This window comes from Arvicanthis niloticus, chromosome 21, assembly GCF_011762505.2.
Source record: "Arvicanthis niloticus isolate mArvNil1 chromosome 21, mArvNil1.pat.X, whole genome shotgun sequence".
Taxonomy (NCBI): domain Eukaryota; kingdom Metazoa; phylum Chordata; class Mammalia; order Rodentia; family Muridae; genus Arvicanthis; species Arvicanthis niloticus.
Genome location: NC_047678.1, coordinates 39,489,751 through 39,509,708, shown reverse-complemented (window position 1 = coordinate 39,509,708; position 19,958 = coordinate 39,489,751). Strand labels below are relative to the sequence as shown.

Genomic DNA, 19,958 nt, shown 5'->3' with positions numbered 1-19,958 from the left:
CTAGACTGCAAACTGCAGCTGTCATCCAAGGCAACCAGGCAACATCTCAAGGACTTCACAGCATCAGTGGTCCTTAACCTTCCTAATTCTGGGACCCTTTAATACAGTTCCTCATGCTGTGTGAGCCCCCCCAAACATAAAGTTACTTTGTTTTTACTTCGTAAGTATAATTTTGCTACTGTTATGGATTGTAAAAATCTGATATGCAGGGTATTGGATGTGGGATCCTGTGAAAGATTTGTCCAGTCCCCAAAAGGGTCATGACCCACAGGTTGAGAACCTCCAATCTACATGGTACTGGTTTTGTCAGCACAAAAGATATAAGTGATGGGCCACAGAAGGTGGCAGAAAGGGTCCAGAAATTTGCTGAGGCCAAGAAGCATGTGAGGGTTTATATTCCCTACAAAGTGGCTTTGGGGCCATTACAAATCCATGTGAAAATGAAACCTGAGTTTCAGTGGAGACGCCAGGATATTGGAAGTTATCCACAGAAGCAAGCAGTAGACACAGGCGACAGCCCAAATGAGAGGTTTCACGGAATGGGTGGGGCTGCCCAAGGCAATAGAGTATATTTACAAGTTACCCAGGTCCTTATCTGTTATCAGGTAACGGTGTCTTCATCATAGTTAATCGAAGGTCATGCCAGATACACAGACCTGTGTTGTAAATCATTTCCACCAGGTATGACATAGCTACTTCTACATTGAAATCAGAGCAGCTCTGATTCCCAGTGTGAGACCATCCCAAGATAGGCTGCATTAACATTGTCAAATAAAAAGAGTTGGGGGAGGGTCATCCAACCCTGACCTGAGATTACAACCTCCAATTTGTCTTTCTTTCATGCTAATTTCCTATGTGGTCTTGGCAGGTCCTAGAGAATACAGAAGCGTAAAGGGTCACACCTGCAGAGTCTTGGTTTATACAGCTTTTAGGTTATCACTCAACTGGGGTTGGACTTTTCATTTTACAAACGTTGAAGGTTATCCACACCGTCGTAACCCTTTATGCATATCTGGTCAGTAAGCCAAGTGAACTCCTAAGTTTATCAAGGAGGATTTGGGTAGATCATTTCTCTGTTCTAGGTATGGTGGGTCTGTGGTGTGAATAGGTGTTTACTCACATCTCTCTAGGGAAGTAATGCTCTTGTCTCTGTTTGATGAGCACAACAGAGGGACTTTATAAGGGAAGATTTGGCTAGCATATGGTAAGTATACCTGTTCTCAGCTATTGAACAGGGAATAGCCGGTACTCGGGGGACATGGGAGCAGTGGGCCTGCTGCTCAGTATCATGGTTGCCATAGTTGAAGCTGGTACAGGATTCAGATCTCAAACACAGGGTGTGGTGCCTACCTGGATGCTGCTATGCTTCCCGCTTGGAAATGGACTGAACCTCTGAACCTGTAAGCCAGCCCCAATTAAATGTCCTTTATAAGAGTTGCCTTGGTCGGGGCTGGAGAGATGGCTCAGCAGTTAATAGCAATGGCTGCTCTTCCTGAGGGTCTGAGTTCAATCCCTAGCAACCACATGGTGGCTTAAAGCAGTCTATAATAGGAACCATGCCCTCTTCTGGTGTGTTTGAAGACAGTGACAGAGTACATAATAAACAAATAAATCTTTTTTTAAAAAGTTGCCTTGGTCATGCTGTCTTTTCACAGCAACAGAAACCCAAACTAAGACAGGAGTTCTGCAATCCAGATCACAGATTTACTCTTTTATAATGGACATTCTACCTAATAATGTTGGTTTGAATGAGAATGGCCCCAGAGGACATCATACTCAAATATTTAGTTACTAGGGAGTGGAACTGTTTGAGAAGGATTAGGGAAGTGTGGCCTTGTTGGAAGAAGTACTTTACTAGGCTTTGAGTTTTCAAAAGAATATGCCAGTCCCATGTCTCTGTCTCTCTGTTCCACCCCCCTTTCTGTGTGTGTGTTTGTGTGTGTGTGTGTGTGTGTGTGTACGTACATGCACATGTCTGCCTAACTATAGATCAGTATGTAAACACTCAGCCCCATGCCTGGCTGTCTGCCACTATGCTTCTTGTCATGATGACAGTGGACTATTTTTCTGAAACTGTGAGCAAGCCCTCAATTAATATTTTCTTTTTTAGGAATTGCTTTGATTATGGCGTGCCTTCACAGCAATAGTAAGTAAGATAGCTTAGTGATTGGCTTCTCCACCAATGCAGTAAATCCAGTTGAGCTGCCTTTAAAGTAAAAGGCAGGTTTATTTGGGTGAGTTGGCCAGTCTCACATCAGGAGGTCAGCCAAGTCCCACTCCTGGCCGGGGTGGGGGCTTCCTAAAGGGGAGGGGGAGGGAGTGGTGACTTGATGAAGAAGTACAGAGTGAGTAAGGCTCTATAGTGTGCTCTCAGGCCTGGTGGTCCCTTTGGAATCTAGAGCTAGGAGCTGGCTTTGTCCAGTGTTTTAGGTCTTTTGTAAACTGGTCAGAAGAGAAAAAGCAGGGACTCCTGGCCCATGCCATCTTGGCCTTTGTCCCAAAACCTCTAGCCTAACAGCTAGCATGCATGAGGCCCTAGGGATTATTTCTAGCAATATAAATACATACAGCAGTGAATGATTTTGTAGCTCACTCTATGCTAATCCTCTCAGATTCTAATCTTGGATTCCCTGACTTGATATTAAAAGCAAAAGGGTCTAGAAATCCAACCCCTTGTGAGACTATCATGACCCTGCTGTGCTGTGAGTCCCGAGTTCTATCAAGTCTCGCAAGTCTTGAGTTCTTTCAAGCAAAAGCAAAATAAAGTCCGATAGCTTTTCTACTGAGAAGACAGGAGAATCAAAGAAACACACACATGCTTACACACGCTTAGTAAAGAAACACCACTACAATGAAAAGTAAGAAAGGAAGAAATGAAGAAGATACTAGAAGATAGAAAGATGCCACATGCTTATGGATTGCAGGATTAATATTTTGAAAAATAGATTTATTACTGAAATCAATTCATAGTTGAATGTCATTTTTCACAGATTTTTAAAAGCCTTAAATTCATATGGAAGCACAAATGGCCCTGATTAGCTAATGCATTTGTAAGCAGAAAGAGCAAAGCAGGAAGTATCATGTGTAAACTGATGTAAAAGAGAACCCGGAGATAAACCCATGCAGCCAAAGCCACATGATTCTTGACTTCAGTGCCCAAAACCTACATTAGAAGAAAGTCTCTTCAACCAGTGGGTGCTGAAAAAACGAATAAATCCTTCTCTGTATGAAATTGGAAGTAGATTAAAGACCCAAGCCATAGAATTATTAAGGAAAATGCAGAGAAAATACTTCAAGATCCCAGGCAAGGTATTTCCCAGAAGGACTCCACCACTACAAAAAGTGATTTCAAGATTTGACAAATGGGATTGTTTGCCCTTTAAAAGCTGTATAACAAAAGAAATCATCTGTAGAACAGACTACAGAATGGAAAAAGTCTGTGCTGTGTGTGCATTGAACAGAGAATGGTTGTTCACAACATGTAAAGAACTAAAAAACAACCTCTCTTCCCCAAGAGAGTAATGAGTGGGCAAATGAGACGTTTCTTAAAAGAAAAATAAAGATGATTAATAAACACATGCAGAAACATCCAGTATCTTTAGCCATGAGGAAATTAAACCAAAACTACATTGTGATTGTTTCGTTGCAGTCAGAACAGCTATTAAAAGAAATCACAAGAGATACTAGTGACCATGTGGGAAAAGAAGCCTTTGTACCTGAGTGGTGGGATTGCATGTTCACTCTGTGGGGCACATGATGGTATGATGTGTGAACGAACTAAAGGATTTGGACAGCCTTGCTGACTCCATCCCACCTGGCCACTGCTCTGGGGTGAATCTGCTCAGTGTGTGTGGCTTTCCTTGGCATTTCGTGTTCTGGCCATCCCTGGGGTCTCCATTATAGCCTTGGCATCATCCTCATGGTTTAAGTCACTGCTTGTTCAACAGCTACCTGAACAGACTTCAACCCCCAAACACATAGTCTGGCCTCACAGACTTTCCTTGACCCTCAGTGATCCCATAATTCTGTATCACTACAAAATCAGCACCATCTAGATGATTGCAAGACCTGACACCAGTAGAGAGGTAGCTGGTCCTCCTTTTACTGTGGCTGAAGTAACCGTTCATGTCTTCAGTATCTGAATACAACAAAGCATTTCCTTAGGTTGCTCTGCATGTGCAGGACATCCTAGCACTCACTTTCTTAAGGCAAAGCCTCTAACTTGAGTTTACAGATTTCCACCTTTGAGCATGGAGTGTGAGGGGCCAATTCTTAAGCTGTTGTCAAGACATCTTGTTGTTCCAATGGAATAAACTTGGCTTTCCTTAATGGCACGGATCAGTAACTGAAAGGTTTAAAGACCAATGTTAAATGGTCTCCTTTACTGTCGAATGCTTTCAAATCTTTACACTTCAGTTTTTATTCTAAGTTCTCACAGTAAAACTACCTGAGAGCAGCCAGCAATATCTATGCCACTGCCTGGATATGCACTGCCGTGAAATCTCTACCAATTTGTCCATCATTTTGGATACAACATCACAAAGTCACAGAACAGATTAAATATAGACAAGTTTTTACTTGTTTTCTAGAATGTCCCATGGATACATTCTAGTCTGGTTTCTAAATCTCCTTTTCTATCAGGAACTCATGAGCACAACCCTTCCTCAGTATTCCTGTCAGCATTCTGGTCTTTGGTACTCGGCCAGAATCACTCATGAAATCATGAAGCTCTGCTTGCAAAAAGACAAACCTTCCCACCGTCCGCAACCAATTCGTTCCAAACAACAAGCATCCTATGTAACTTTAATTTTTTCAAACCTTTTTTAAAAAAAAATAATGGTTCTTAAATGCTTTAACCTCCCTTGTAGCCCACCACCCACCAGAGGTAGTGGCAAAGAAAGGATACAGGGGAAGTGGACCTGTTTAGCATGGTTCTTTGGAGTAACTCCCCCATCTGTGTTGTCAGGAAATAGGCTGTGTTGTCAGTTCACAGGTTAACAGCGGCAGCTCAATCCACTCTCAAACACTTCATGGATACCAGCAGTCCAGTTCAGTAGAGCCGGGTTAGCAACAGCAGTGGGTGGCATGACCTAGCAGAGACAGCTAGGCTTCAGCCTTGGCTCGAGTGAGCAGGAGGGACCTGGAGAGACCCCAGGAGAAGTTCTCAGCTGTACCTCTCTCAGAAAAGGGAAGATCAGAGAGGTCTTCAAGACCCATAAGCATTGCACAGCTAGCTGTACCAGCAAGCCAAGCTCTGACTCCACTCAGTGGAGTCCCATTTCTACCCTCCAAACATCACATGGCCTCCACATGCCTTGCCTCAGCATGTGCATCCAGTCAGCCTAAGTCCTCGGACTCGACAAGAAACTGCAGTACACTACCAGTAGTTTTTCAGTGCGTTTCTCTCTTTGGAGTCTCTCTCAACTACACATTGCAAGGCAGACCAATGCATGCATGTTGTTAGCAAAGAATCCTTCATCATGTGTCCTTTGATGTGCTTGCTTTAGCAGAACATTTTTCTCCTGTGTCTGCTTAAGCAAATGTCCCTTCAAAGAGTCTGCCTGAGCTTTTCACACCTGTGTCCACTTTAATGTGTTTGCCCCAGCAAAACACCATCCAACCAACTTTCCAAAGAATCCTTACATTTCCTCTTTAATCTGGTTCTTTTATTATTATTTTTTTAAGATTTATTTATTTTATGTATGTGTGTACATTGTGGTTCTTCGACACACCAGAAGAGGACATTGGATCCTATTACAGATGGCTGTGAGCCACCATGTGGTTGCTCTGGAAGAAGAGCCAGTGTTCTTAACTTCTGAGTCATCTCTCCAGCCCTTTAATCTAGTTCTTAATGCCAGTTTTTGGTGCTAGTAAGCTTTCTGTGCTGTAACACCATAGTCAACAGCAAGAACTTAAAGGGAAAAGATTTATTTTGGTTTAGGTTCAGGTCACTAGGTTCTGTTTTGTTTGTTTTGTTTTGTTTTTCTGTGGTCTTGTAATGAGACTGGACAGTATGACAGAAGTATGTTGGGGCAAGGCTGCCACCCTCCTGGTGTTCTGGAAGCACAGGATAAAGATGGGGCCTGTAATAGTTCCTCCAAAGGCATGCCTTCAAATCATCCACTTCCTCCAGGTCGGCCCCACCTCCTCCAGGTTGCACTGCCTCTCAATAGTACTACCAGGTGGGCACCCAGTCTTCAACAGATGAGACCTTAGTGGGGGTACATTCCAGTGTCAAACTATGGCACAGCTAGTAGCAGAGATTTGTTAGGTAGACCTTAGCAAGGCTAGATTAAACATTAATGTAGATGTCACCACAGCCCAGAGCAACAAGTGCTTCAAAGCCAGGTTTCAGACCTGCCTAGTATTCCTAGACTCAGGAGTGAGAAGCAGACATGGCTCAGTTTGCACAGGTCATGGCTGAAGTGGGTGACTTTGGTCGCTTTCAGATGCGGGTGACCATCCTGATGGGCATCCCCCACTTCCTGTCTGCATTCTTCGTGTTTGGCCAGGTTTTCATGGTCCTTGATGAGGCTCACCACTGTTCAGTGTCCTGGGTTAAGAACCACACTTTCAACCTAAGTGCTGCTGAGCAGCTGGCTGTAAGCATACCCAACGACACGGCAGGCCAGCCTGAGTCCTGCCTCATGTTCCGGCCACCTCCTGACAGTGCCAGCCTGGAAGACATCCTGAGCCACCGCTACAATGAGACACAGGCCTGTGACTCAGGCTGGGACTATCCTGAGAATAGGCCTCAGTCCCTAAAGAATGAGGTAGGATGGTCTGCTGTCTGTGTGCCCACTTATGTGGTCTGTTCCTCTGTCTGACCTTGTGCCTTGGATCGCCCTCTGTTGCTCTGCCTGTATGCTTGTATGTAGCTACTGTTGCCTGTATGCTTGTGTATAGCTGTCTTTTGCCTGTGTCCTCCTTTTCGGGTCATCCTGTGTTTCTCTTTGCCCTCTGTTGGCCTGTCTCTCGTTTTCATTTTCTATGTCTGCTTTGCTTGCTGTCCATCAATGTTTCTTTTTCATCTGTCCTTTTGTGGACCTGGTGGCACCAAGATACCCATAAACTGTTGACAGAGAAGAGGAAACCCTTTACAGAGAAGGAAAACAGAAGGAAGCCTGGCTGCAGGCAGTAGACAGTCTTTCTGGGAGCTGAACCCACCTCTGCTGTATTAAAGAAGGGGCCTGGGCCACAGATAGGAAGTGTGCAATGGTTCATAACCTCTTGCTGTTATTGCTATCTATTTGTTTAATGCTCTAGAAAATAACACACGAGTAAAAATTGACGAGAGGTTGGACATGACTCCATGGGTAAAGTACTTGTTTAGGGTCCACACTACCCATGTAGAAAGCTTATGCCACATGGCCAGCCACTTGCCTTTCTATCTGCCCCCACTTACCCATTATTCCCCAGCCCCTTTATCTGTCAGAGTCTTGCCTTTCCTGCAAGTCTTCCTGGCTGTAAGCTAACCTATTCCAAAGACTTGTAAGCCCCTTGATCAGATGCCTAATGCTCTCCTCCTGTCTAATGTCCCCTCCATCCCCATCCACCCCTCTGCCTTCCTGTGCATCCCAGGTAGCTTCCTACTTCCCAGCCTCTGTCTACGTCTCTTTCTACTGGCTTCTAGGATTCCAGAGACTTCGGAACCCATGATTCTTGTGTGGATAACCAAACATTGGCTTCTATTAGCTCCATTCTCTTAGAAATTCAAGCAGATAAATCATTTTTTCTCTTCCGCAACCAGAGTCCCAGGGGTCCTTGGAAGCATCCTGTGTCGGGCTGAGACATAATTGGAGGAGATGTCTTAGCCCAGGCAGTATAGGAAGCTAGTCACAGAGCCAGGCATACTTGCTGGATCCCCTGGTCAAGCCCTCCCCTTCTTGTCAGCAGAGGAGCACATCTTGAGAGTCCAGAGACCTGAGGGAGTGGGCTCTGGAGGGGGCTCTGTATTCTCATCATGTTTTTGGTTGCAGATCTCAACCCCACAGATTAAACATTCACTTTCCTCCCCAACAAACAGAATAAAAAAAAAAAAAATTCATCCTTAGATGGCTTTGGAGAAAGTGTTTTAACTAAAGTGAAACATTCACTTTTTTGGATGGGACTATAGTCCTTCCAAGTCTGATGGTGTGTTCCTGCCTGGGACTCTCCACCCTCCCCCTCACCCCATGGAGCTAAGCTGCTTAAGGATACTTCTAATCACTGAATCTATTAGCTGAATTCCTACCTAGCCTGGAAGACTCAAGACCAGTGGTTCTCAACTTTCCTGATGCTGCAACCCTTTAATATGGTTCCTCATGTTATGGTGACCCCCAACTATAAAGTTGTATTTATTGATATTCCATAACTGTAATCTTGCTACTTTTTGAATTGCAATGTAAATATCTGCTATGCAACCCCTGTGAGAAGATCATTTAACCCTTAAAGGGATTGAAACCCACAGGTTGAGAACCTCTGCTCTAGGCCTCTCCACAATTCCCTGTGGTAGTTTCTAACCCTGATTACCCCTCACATGTTTGAAACACATTTATAATTACACAGAATTGCTCTGCCCACCTGGCCAAACGGCAGTCCACTGAACCTTCTAGATTGCTCCAAACCTGTTCTAAGGAAGCCCTGTCCACAGTATGTGCTGGCCTACTATGCAGTTTTGTCCAGCCCAGATGGTGTGGGCACAGTCAAAGGAGAGTGGTGCCCCATTTTTCTTCTTCCAGGATCCCAATGGTCATGGAAGATTTGAGTCCCTTAGTACAGAAGTACAGGATGAATGGACTCTGAGACCTAACCGTTGCATCTACCTTCTTGAAGAGGTAGTAATCAATGCTGGTGGCACTAGAAGGCTCCCCAGAATGTTGACAGAGAGTAAGGAGTCCTTTGCAGACAAGATCAGAAGACAGGCTGACCACAGGCAGCCCGTGTGTGTCTCAGAGCCTCAGAGAAGGCAGAGTCATGGGCACAGACTGGATGGGAAGTTTGCAAGGAGTTGGACCTTTCTTTGTCCTTTTAATTCTCTTGATAACAATGTATATATTAAACAACTGACAAGAGAGAAAGCCTCAGTTTAACACAAGTGAATAGTAAGAATTGGAATTTGGGGAACGAGGGAAAGATCATCTGATCATCTTTTTATAAGCTGAAAAACTGCAACAAGCTCTTGAATGCTCAGGAAGAGGCATCACACAATTCCAACATGATTTCTGTGATACCAGAAAACCCTGTATGGGTGCCAGAGCCTTCTCCATGACATCTGGGGTTTCCCTGACTGGTTTCATGGTGTTAGAGTTCCCTCTGTCCACACTAACCAGCAGCCCCTTCAGGCAGCAGGCCTACATTCCCATGGCTAGAAAGCACATAGTCTCACAGCACCATTCCTCAGTTTCCCCAGCCTTCAGCTGGGCTCTGGAAACACAACATCCTCACTGTCAGGTTCCGACTCTACACTACACACATACGACAATGGAAAGGGGACAGTCGCTGAGATTATGAGCTCAATCAGTTTGGTATATTTTTGTTTTTAAGCTGTTATTATTTTATGTGTATGGGTGTTTTGCCTACTTTCATGCCTGGTGCCTGTAGAGGCCAGAAAGAGGGTGTCCAAGTCTGTGCTGGAGCTGGAGTTACAGGAAGTTTTGAACTGCCACGAGGTTGCTGGGATGTGAGTGTGTGTGCATGTGCTTGTGTGTTGGGGTGTTTTGGGGGTAGTTGAAGCATGTGTGTGATGAGATAACCGCTTGAAGAAGCCAGGTCTATCCTTCTACTGTGTGAGTCCTGAGGATTGAACTCAGGTCTTCAAGTTTGGTGGCTAACGTCTTTACCCTGAGCTCTCTTGCCAGCCCACATTTGGCAGTTATAAAAGTTCAAAAAAGTTATAAAAGTTCAATCTTTTTCATTTATCAGTGAAAGAAGTTAGATGTTAACTTCTTTCTCTGACAGCAAATAGTCAGCATATCTCCTTAAAAGGTAGCCACACAGAACCTCTTGGGCAAGAGGGGCAGGATGAGAGTGATTACTCTAAGAGTCCATAAAGCACTGGATCTGTTCATGGCTGGACCAAAAAGGCGCGGTCAAAATGGCACACATTCTTTTTTTTTTTTTAATGTAAGTACACTGTAGCTGTCTTCAGACACCCATAAGAGCGCATCATATCTCATTATGGATGGTTGTGAGCCACCATGTGGTTGCTGGGATTTGAACTCATAACCTCTGGAAGAGCAATCAGTGCTCTTAACTGCTGAGCCATCTCACCAGCCCGGCATGCATTCTTAAAGGACAGCACCCACCAGAAACTCTTTGTTTACCCTGCAGGTTCCAGAGCATTGACACCTGCTTGTGACAGATAGACACGCCGGGCCTTTTCATGGGCCTCAGAACAGTCTCCAGTCTCCGAGGGCGTAACACTATTTGGGCAAGGGCCAGCTTTTGAGGAGTCTGTGATATGATGATGGCCTTCTGTGTCTTCTTAACACACTTCTCAGCCACAGGGTCATCCCTAAGATCAATCTGGGTCCTCACAGACAAGAAAACAGTTTGACAGTGTTTGATTCCTCCCCCCCCCATTTCTTTAGTTTTGAGTGAGCACAAAGCAATCATTGAAATATGCCTGTCTGTAGGTTCTCAGCCACCACAATCCTTCTTGTCCTAGAGTATCAGAAGATGCAAGATTCTATGACTCTTGGCTGCAGAGATGCCAAAAACAGTCAGCACAGGGCCATCAAGATGGCTCAGCAGGTAAAGGCGCTGCTGCCAAGCCAGATGACTTGAGTTCAATTCCTGGAACCCGCATGATAGATGAAGAGATCAGACTCCAGTAACTTGTTCTCTGACCTCCATATGTGTGCTATGGCATGCACATGCATATGTGCACACATGTACAGGCACACACACAAAGTAAATGAGAAATGTTAGGAGACAGTGGTGCCATGCTCAAAACGGCTTGTTTACAGGTCCAAGTCCTGGTCACTTGGAAATAGTGACCCCTTTATTTAGGAATTGTCTATATCAGACGAGCCTGGTGACTTGTCTCTGAGGCATTTTCTTGGTTGCTTATTTATGCAAGAGGGCCCAGACCTCTGTGTGAAAAACCCTTCCTAGGCTGATTGACTTCAGCTCTATAAGAAAGGTAGCCTGGGAGCAAGTCAGTCAGTGTTTCTCCATAGTCTCTGCTGCAGTTCTTGCTTTTAGATGTCTGCATTGGATGTTCTTGATTATGGACTGTAATCTGTAAGCCAAATTAACCATTTCCTCCACAAGTTGTTTCTGGTCACAGAAAAGCAGAATTCGATACCAGGATAGAGTTTTTGTTGTGCTGGACCTAAGCATGTTGTTTTGGGGATTGTGGAAGATGTTGGGACTTTAAGTGAAAAGCAATTATGTGCTTGTCTGTGGCATCTTGGATACCAAGAGAAATACAGATGGTAGACACGTGGCTTGGGAGGCGCAGAGGGAAGCAGCTATTGCTTCCTATTGGCACTGGATTATTCATATGTTGAATTGAGAATGTACAGAAATGAAACCTTTGCTTTGCTGGGAAAATGGATGCTGGTCATCTGGGACTGAAAAGCATCTAAGAGTAATAGAGACCGTCATCAATGAGGTGAAATATTTTATAAAGTGTTTCCTCAGAGTCAGTACACAGAAGCTATGATCTGGGGGTTCATCTCATGCTGGTAGCTGAACTTGGCAACATGTAAAGAGTCTCCTGTGTGCTTCTGATTTTGAAGGACAAGAGGTGCAAGGTTAAGGGGCTCACAAGGAGCCGCTCAAGCCTGGAACAATGTGGCAGTATTGAAATCCCTAAATAGAGTTCAGAGGTCAGCCTCAGGTACATTGGAGACACCAGGATTGAAGGAGTCATGGAAAGAAGCTAACGCTCTGCACCGTGAGGTACATTTGGAGTCCTGACAGAAAGACCAAAAGAAGCCATTGGGGAAGGGACACTCAGTTCCAGAGGATACCTCAGAATATTGAGAGTGCCAGGAGGATGGGATGACCATCAAGGACAGCAGTGTATGTGGCTGGGGTGTAGCCATCCTGATGGGATGGGGATGGGGTGGGGAGCCATCCTGAGCCTACAAGCTTAGCTGTGTGTGCTTTGGACAGTAGAGCCAGAGAAGCCGGACTTCCCAAGCCACTTGGAACCCAGAAGCCCACAGTGTGTTACAGATGGTGGACACTGTACACTGTTTGATTTAGGCTTTGTTAGATTATTTCTATTTTTCTATTCAGGGAGGAAGGACATATATAACTTGTTTTTGTTGTTAATTTGACCGGAGCCCACGGTTCAGAGACTTTAGATTTTTTTAAAGAGACATTGACCTTTTAAAACTCTGAAAATTTTAAACATTGTGGGAGTTTTAAAGTTGTAGTACATTTTACATTATGATGTTGATGTAAGATCCTGGGGACAAATGAGAGGAAAGTTACAGCGTAGCAGGCTATGTATTTGCACATTGGATCAACAAGAGGTAAAGCCCCTGCTAGCTTTGTTATCAATATGATGCAAATGAGAGTCATCTGGAAATAAGGATCCTCAATTGAGGGACGGCCCAGGTCACATTGGCCTGTGGACATGTTGGTAGGGACACTTTTTTGATTACTACCTGATATAAAAGGCCCAGCCCACAATGGAGAATACCACCTGTAGGCAGGTAGACCTGAGCTGTTAGAGATGACCTGATCATTTCAGGTCACAGCCTAGTTGACTTTATTCCCATTTTTGCATGAATGGAGACCAAGACACGAGCAAATTGGCTATAACGGGTTCAAGGTCACACGAAGCTATTCAGCTCAGACTGTGGAGCCTGGCCGCAGCAGGTCCCCATCTGTTTGCATTCCTTTTAAGTGATATCTGACTCTGAAGCAATTCTCTGGTTGCTAGACAGAACCCAAACTGTATAGAACAGGGAAGCACAAGTTAAGCTTCGTGTCTTGCCTTGCTTCGTTCAGAGGCAGTTAGTTGGCCGTCCCTCACGTCCTGCAAGTCCTTTGGAACAAACTGTCGTCCTTGGGAAGTGTGAGTGCAGTAACTCTGGGACTGGTTAATTTCTTGCTAAGTTTATTTAACTGATGGTCAAGTGGCTAGGTGTAACTTTTAGTTTATTCGTTAACCCATTTCAGCAAACATTCTCTTAGCCTTCCGCTTGGTTTAATTTCATGCATAATTTCATGATGTATCAACAGACGCATCTCACCTCCACCTACTGCCAACTGACTTTAAACCAAGGGTTTCCAACCAGCCCGGGTGCCTTTGGTCAGTCTGAGGTATTGATTATGAAAAGGCAAAGGGCAGCTCATGTCAGCATCGTCAGCTTCATGGATGGTTAATTTTGATTGTCAACTTGATTGGCTCAAGAAACATCTAGCAGGCATTTCTCACCTTTCGACATCGTGACACATTGTCTACTAAGCCAACACTTGTGAACCTAAATACAGGGGGGAAATAGCCAGGCATGGTGGTGGCAAACCTTTCTCCTAGTCCCTCACATGAGCGCTCCGGCAGGAACCCACTCTTTGCTGGAACACAGTGTATAGTTATGACACCGGAAGAGCCTTCACAGGGCAGGTTCCCCTAAGCATTGATGAAGGGGCTGATCCACACAAGGGCACAGAACTCCCACTCGGGGCCACAGCCTGGCAGGATGAGGATCAGTGGACCTGCCTGCAGGGGTATATGGTATACATGCTTCTCTACTTGGTACTCCTGGTGTCTTAGTCAGGGTTTGTATTCCTGCACAAAGCATCATGACCAAGAAGCAAGTTGGAGAGGAAAGGGTTTATTCAGCTTACACTTCCACACTGCTGTTCATCACCAAAGGAAGTCAGGACTAGAACTCATACAGGGCAGGAACGTGGAGGCAGGAGCTGATGTAGAGGCCATGGACGGGTGCTGCTTACTGACTTGCTTCCCCTGGCTTGTTCAGCTTGATTGACTTCTTATAGAACCCAGGACTACCTGCCCAGGAATGGCACCACCCACAAGGAGCCCTCCCCCCCTTGATCACTAATTGAGAAAATGCCTTACAGCTGGATCTCATGGAAGCATTTCCTCAAGGTATGGTCAGCCTGTCTCTGGATGGGTTGACACTTTCCTAGGGGATCTGTATTCCTCTTCCCACTCCTTGTGTACATATGTACCTATCCTGACTGAAAGGGACATATCAGCACTCTTTAGAATTCTAATCAAACTGGGGGCATTGGAAGATAACTGGGCAGCCATATGTGAAAATTTGCGAAGGCCGGAGTAGCTTACACAGGAAACAGGTTGTTTGTCAGAAAGCAGCTATTTAGAGTTCTGTCAGAAGTTTCCAAATTTTACATTCTTACTGTGTCAATACTTTTACATGGTGGTCTCTATGCCAGAAAAAAAATTTCAGCAGTTGTATGTATTAAGTAATTAACTCCAAATAGTTTAATGGTAGGTATTCTGGCCCCAACAAGTAGTTGTTTTAACCATTAATACACAGAGCTAGGCACTGTGCCATGTGCCTATAATCCCAGCGCTCAGGAGACAGAGGGCAGAAAGATGGGATGGTCAAGGTCATCCTGCCTATGAAGTGAGTTTGAGTAAAGCCTGAGCAATACGGCATCCTGCCTAAAAATAAACAAATGAAGATTTCAATACACACTGTACTGGCTAGTTTATTGCCAACTTGACATAACGTAGAGTGACCAGGAAAGAGGATCAGATTAACCTGCGGCTGTATCTACCAGATTGTCTTGACTGAAGATTGATGGGGGCGGGCCCAGCCCATGATGGGCAGACCCATTCCCAGGCAGGTAGTCTTGGACTGAGCAAGAGCCAGTGATAGTAGGTTAGAAATTAGCTTTCTCCAGGATTCCTGCCTCAAGCTCCCACCTTGAGCTCCTACCCGACTTCCCTCCGTGATAGACTGTGTGTTACCTGGAAGTGTAAACCACTGCCTGCTCTTAGTCATTGTTTTTTTTTTTTTTTAAATCATAACAACAGAAAAATAAGAACAGAAAGAAAAAATATTCTACGTAGTTCTTTAGGAGAATGAGACACACCAACAGGTTGTCTGTGGTTCAGGGGCTGCCCAAGCGTTTGGTCCTCTGACACTGCCACCCTCACTTTTGGCTTTCATCAAAGCAAGTGACAAGATGCTGTGTAAATTGAATGTCATTTAATGTCATTGGAAGGAAAAGAATTGTACCCTATGTTAAATTGTGAATTCTTACACAAGTTGTGATATCGGACAGAATTCAAAGGTTGCTATATTTCTGTTTGGATTTGAACTATCATGTGCTCACTATGTTCAGTGAGGTGCCTTGGTATTGTGTGAAGCAGGGGTGGGGTGGGGTGGGGGGAGTTAGATAGTAAAGTTGACCCAAACCTGCTTGTAACATGAGTTATGTTTCTTCCTCAGTTTGACCTGGTGTGTGATCGGAAGTATCTGAAGAGGACCTCCCAGTCAGTATTCATGGCTGGACTCCTCGTTGGAGCCCTGGTCTTTGGGCCCATTTGTGACTGGTATGTGCTGCTGGTCCAGCATGCTTTTAGGTTTCTAGTGCTAGTTCAGTGATCCTCCTGGAGCCATACCAGTGGCCATCAGGATAAGTCCTATTGCCTACCTTCAGATGGGCCTCCCAGGGAAAACCCTATCTTCCTACTCTGACAGAGGGCCAGAATAGGCTTGCCTGGGGCTCTCTTGATTCAGTTCTGGGAAGGCCTCTTCACTTCAAATCCTGTCTCCCTATTACCTCAGGATTGGCCGAAGACCCTCCCTCCTAATGCAGCTGCTTCTGTCAGGCATCTCAGGCATGGCCACAGCCTTTGTGTCCAGCTTTGAGCTCTACATGACACTACACTTTGCCTTGGCTGCTGCCAACGCTGGATTTTTACTAAGCACCAATGTCCTGAGTGAGTATCTGGGCCCAGGAGCCTTCTCCCTCAGAGTCAGAGCCCCAAAATTACCTCTGGGCATAGTATCAGGCAACTGCACTGAAAAAGGCCCCAACAAAATTCTCTGTGCTGGGACCAATCACATCGCTGACATGCTGGCATCTGGGAAACCACCAGAAGAGGAGTGAGAAGATTCCATCCAGACTGAGTCTTGTTTTCACAGTGTCAGAATGGGTTGGACCATCCCGGAGAACACAAGCCATGGTCCTGGCACAGATTCACTTTTCCATTGGGCTGATGGTGTTAACAGGACTGGCCTATGGTGTCCGAAACTGGAGACTTCTGCAGATAATAGGCACTGCACCCGTCTTTCTGCTTGTCTTCTATTTCTGGTGAGGAGACCCTTGCCAGTGATAGGCCACCCGAGTTGAGAGCACTGTGGCAAGATGCAGGACCCAGGGAAGGGAGCCTGTAGGGCTTGGGTGGGAGGTTCAGTGTGCACTGGAATTCTGGGTGGCTGCACAGAGCTCAAGACCCCAGCATCACGGCCATGTGTGGTTGACAGGGTTCTGCCAGAATCTCCACGGTGGCTCCTGTCTCAAGGAAGGACAGAGGAGGCCAAACAACTTGTCCAGAAGGCAGCCTTGGTGAATGGCCGGCCACTTTCCCCAGAGCTCCTAAACCAGGTACCTGTAAGCAGGTGAAGGCCCACCCCAGCTCAAGCCAATCTCCATGCCTGTGTCCTGGCCCCTCACTCTGCCCTTCTTGTAGCTGGTCCCTGAGAAGACAGGCCCCTCGGGGAATGCCTTGGATCTTTTCAGACACCCTCACCTCAGGAAGGTGACTCTGATTCTCATAGCTGTCTGGTAAGTGCCCAGGGCCTTGTTCCTCCATTAGGACAGATGCAGAGGGCCACTTGTTTTCTGCTGTGTGTCACTGGAGGGGTGGACAGAGACTTTAACTGTGATGGTTTCTCCTCAGGTGGGCCCATGTCTCTTGGTCTGGACTCAAAAGCCAGGATGTTCCTTTGGGTGTGACTTGATGTACACCCAGCAGTGACAGGGATGCTTGGGTACTTTGTAGGTTTGTGGACAATCTGGTGTACTATAGCCTCAGCCTCCAAGTGGGGGACTTTGGTCTGAATATCTACCTGACACAGCTAATATTTGGAGCAGTGGAAGTGCCTGCCCGCTTTCTCAGCATCCCCATGATGGAGAAGCTGGGTCGCAAGTGGAGCCAGTTCTGTGCCCTGACTCTGGCTGGCACCATGTGTATCATCATCATCTTCATCCCAGGAGGTACCTGGCTGTTTCCCTTCTTCCTCCCTGCCATGGCTAGAGCCATTGCCCCACCCCCTTCAGTACTAAGGGCTTCCCCAGGGTGTGGGTATAGAGGGTGAGGCATTTGAATAGACAGGGAGGTGTGCAGGCTTAGGTGATGGGTGTCCTTCTCTCTGTGTGACTGTCCTGCACTTCCTCCAGATCTTCCCACAGTGGTCACTGTGCTGGCCGTGGTGGGGAAGTTTGCCTCATCTGCCGCCTTCACTATTTCCTATGTGTACACGGCTGAGCTTCTCCCCACCATCATCAGGTAAGAGCTGCTGGGGTGACTTTTTGTCCTTTGACCTGGGGATCTAATACCACTCAGTCCCTCTGCCCCTCTGTCATCAGTCCACAGATAGCCAGTGAGCTGCTTGCAGGGCCTAGGAAGTCTAATGCCATTCACCATGGTGTCACTTGTGGACATAGGCAGGCCCTGACATGACCAGGGAGTGCTCCCAGGAGAGGAGCACTCTGAAGTGGAAAGGGAGTTTGGGTCTCTTGAGTGATGTGGGGAAGACAGAGGGTTATGGCTAGTCCAAGAAGCTTGTTCCCTGGCCAGACCAAGGTGGCTGAGACCTGGTTCCTGACAGCTGTGGAGTGAGTGCATCCTCCATCAGTGGGCAGAGCCTCAGCTTGTGTTGCTTTTCCCAGGCAAACAGGCATGGGGTTGGTGAGCATCTTCGCCAGGGTCAGTGGCATCATCACACCCCTTGTGATGCTACTGGAGCAGTACCACCAGGCGCTTCCCATGCTCATCTTTGGCAGCCTCCCCATTGGTGCAGGCCTACTGTGTGCTCTGCTGCCTGAGACACGGGGCCAGTCCGTGAAGGATACCCTCCAGGACCTGGAGCAGGGGCACCCCACACGGTGAGCATAGTCTTGCTGGCCTCACCCCCGGTCCAGGCCTCCTAGCCTTCACCTTTACTCTGTCTGCTTCCGGGAATCATGGTTCCCCCTTGGCACCACAGATATCTGACTGGCTTTAGAGCAGGCTTCCCCTACTTTAAACAGGGAATGTTAAGAGAACCATCATGTGCTGTGTGTTGGGTAGCCACTGACTGACTTTTGCTCCCTGCAGGTCTCACGAAACAACAGCCCAAAGAAAAGACATGGAGGCTACAGGAAGAACTTCCAGTGTGAGGACAGATGTCATGAGCAGCTCATACTTCTGACTGTGGTTGCCAAGGGCCAGCCTATCCAAAGCAGAGGACAGCCCACACTATCTTCTTGTTTGAGTAGCATCTGTAGCACACGTGATCAGAACAGCCATGTTCATGTCCCCCCTTCCCCCCACTGCAGAGCCTGGTGGAAACACCGGGGACCATACCCCTTCCTTCTTGCCACCTCTTATACACGAACTGCACCCCAGTACCATGGCTGAGTCAGGGCTTGGATTGTTCTTGGTCTTCTCTGACAGTCTCTCTGGGAACATGGCCTTGCTGGGCCCCTGTCTGGAATACTCACTCCATCCACAGAAAGAGAAAACCAAACCACAACTGTGGGGCAGAAATCTTGCGGGCGGGGGGAAGGGAGGGAGTCCGGCGACAGAGTCTCAGGGCGGTCCGGCACCAGGGCTTCCCGCGCCGCCAGCGGAAGATCCCACATTCATGCAGCTGTCGGTGGGCGGGCCGGCGGCTGCATCGGCAAGGTTCCAGGGTTCCAAAAGCTGGGAATCAGGCGGAGAGACCATGGACACGTGGAGTCCGGTTTTCCAAAGCTTTTATTGTTCATGACATGGTGAATGGATGCAGGTGTTGTGCGCTTCCCCCGCCAAAGGCCAGGGGAGACCAGTCTTATAGGGAAGGGAGAAAGGGGAGGGAATAACTTAATTAGCTACGCCCCTGGCCTTTTGATAATTCATTAATATTTAAATCTCTGGAGGTAGAGACTTGTTAATCACGCCCTCTACCTGTCCTACGTGACTGAAATTAACAGGTTAAATGGAGTTACCTCGTCCAAGGCCCAACACACAACCACCTGCTTCTAAGCAAAATGAACTCCAACTCAGGAGCAGGACACCAGCCAGGGAACTGTGGGGGTAGGCTAAGAAAGAAGATCTTTTCTCCCTGACCTGTGGCCATTTTGTGCCTCACCTGTGTGAGGCTGGCAGTGGGAGGGGACTTGTCAGCTCTTCCTCCACCCCACTGTGCTCTGCTTCCCAAGTGCATGAGAAGGGGGGAGTAGGGGGGGGAGGTGGGGTGGGGTTCCTTTCACTTAGCTACTGTTGCTTGCTATTTCCCAGCATGCCCTGGCTCATCAGCAGTCTGCACTTGATGGCTGTTAAGAGCTGGCTCCACTACTGTGACACACTCATGGCTTGTTTAGAGGTTTTCTGTGCCTATGGCGTATTCTGTTCATCAGGTTATCTTTAGTGCTTGCTCACTGGCAGTTCAGAAGCTAAGACTTCTGGGAGCCCAGAGGAGATGCCACCCTGGGTTGATCACTCAGGGTTACGGATGGTAGATCACAATAAAAGGGAATTTTACTTGCGGGGGGTGGGGGTGGGGGTGGTGGTGGGGTGGGTGGGAGCATGACACTTGGTGGTTAGCATATGCCAGTCCACACCTGTCCCCTAGAGGGCGCTGTTGAACAGAGAATGGCCAGTACACAGAGACCTGCCACTCAGTGCTGTGGTTGTCTTTGCTGGGGTTGGTGCAACATTCAGCTCTCAAGCACTAGGGACAGGGATCCTCCAAAAACTGGGCCCCAACCTTTTCATTTTACACTAGGTGGCTTTGCCCAGCATGTGGGAGGCCCTGGGCTTAATTCTC

General features: G+C 46.8%; 1 protein-coding gene across 2 annotated transcripts; it reads left to right on the top strand.

Annotated features, from left to right (window-relative positions):
- The first annotated feature begins 2,327 nt into the window (after positions 1–2,327).
- Positions 2,328–19,357, top strand: LOC117693650 (solute carrier family 22 member 13). 2 transcript variants are annotated; one of them, XM_034484370.2, is made up of 10 exons: positions 2,328–6,773; positions 15,390–15,493; positions 15,729–15,883; positions 16,089–16,257; positions 16,431–16,551; positions 16,637–16,731; positions 16,949–17,163; positions 17,347–17,455; positions 17,839–18,054; positions 18,266–19,357. In XM_034484370.2, the coding sequence occupies exons 1-10, from the start codon at positions 6,396–6,398 to the stop codon at positions 18,357–18,359; spliced, it is 1,656 nt and encodes a 551-aa protein (XP_034340261.1). In that variant the 5' UTR covers positions 2,328–6,395; the 3' UTR covers positions 18,360–19,357. The 2 variants fall into 2 exon arrangements, with proteins under 2 accessions (XP_034340261.1, XP_076773456.1); XM_076917341.1 differs by lacking the exon at positions 17,839–18,054.
- Positions 19,358–19,958: the final 601 nt, after the last annotated feature.

What these genes read in the sequence shown, in the direction of transcription:
- LOC117693650 (XM_034484370.2), top strand. Translation starts at nt 6,396, where the DNA reads ATGGCTCAGTTTGCACAGGTCATGGCTGAAGTGGGTGACTTTGGTCGC. An exon ending in ACTAAGCACCAATGTCCTGA is followed by an intron (nt 15,884 to 16,088) that starts GTGAGTATCTGG and finishes TTGTTTTCACAG; the next exon opens with TGTCAGAATGGGTTGGACCA. An exon ending in CATCATCTTCATCCCAGGAG is followed by an intron (nt 17,164 to 17,346) that starts GTACCTGGCTGT and finishes CACTTCCTCCAG; the next exon opens with ATCTTCCCACAGTGGTCACT.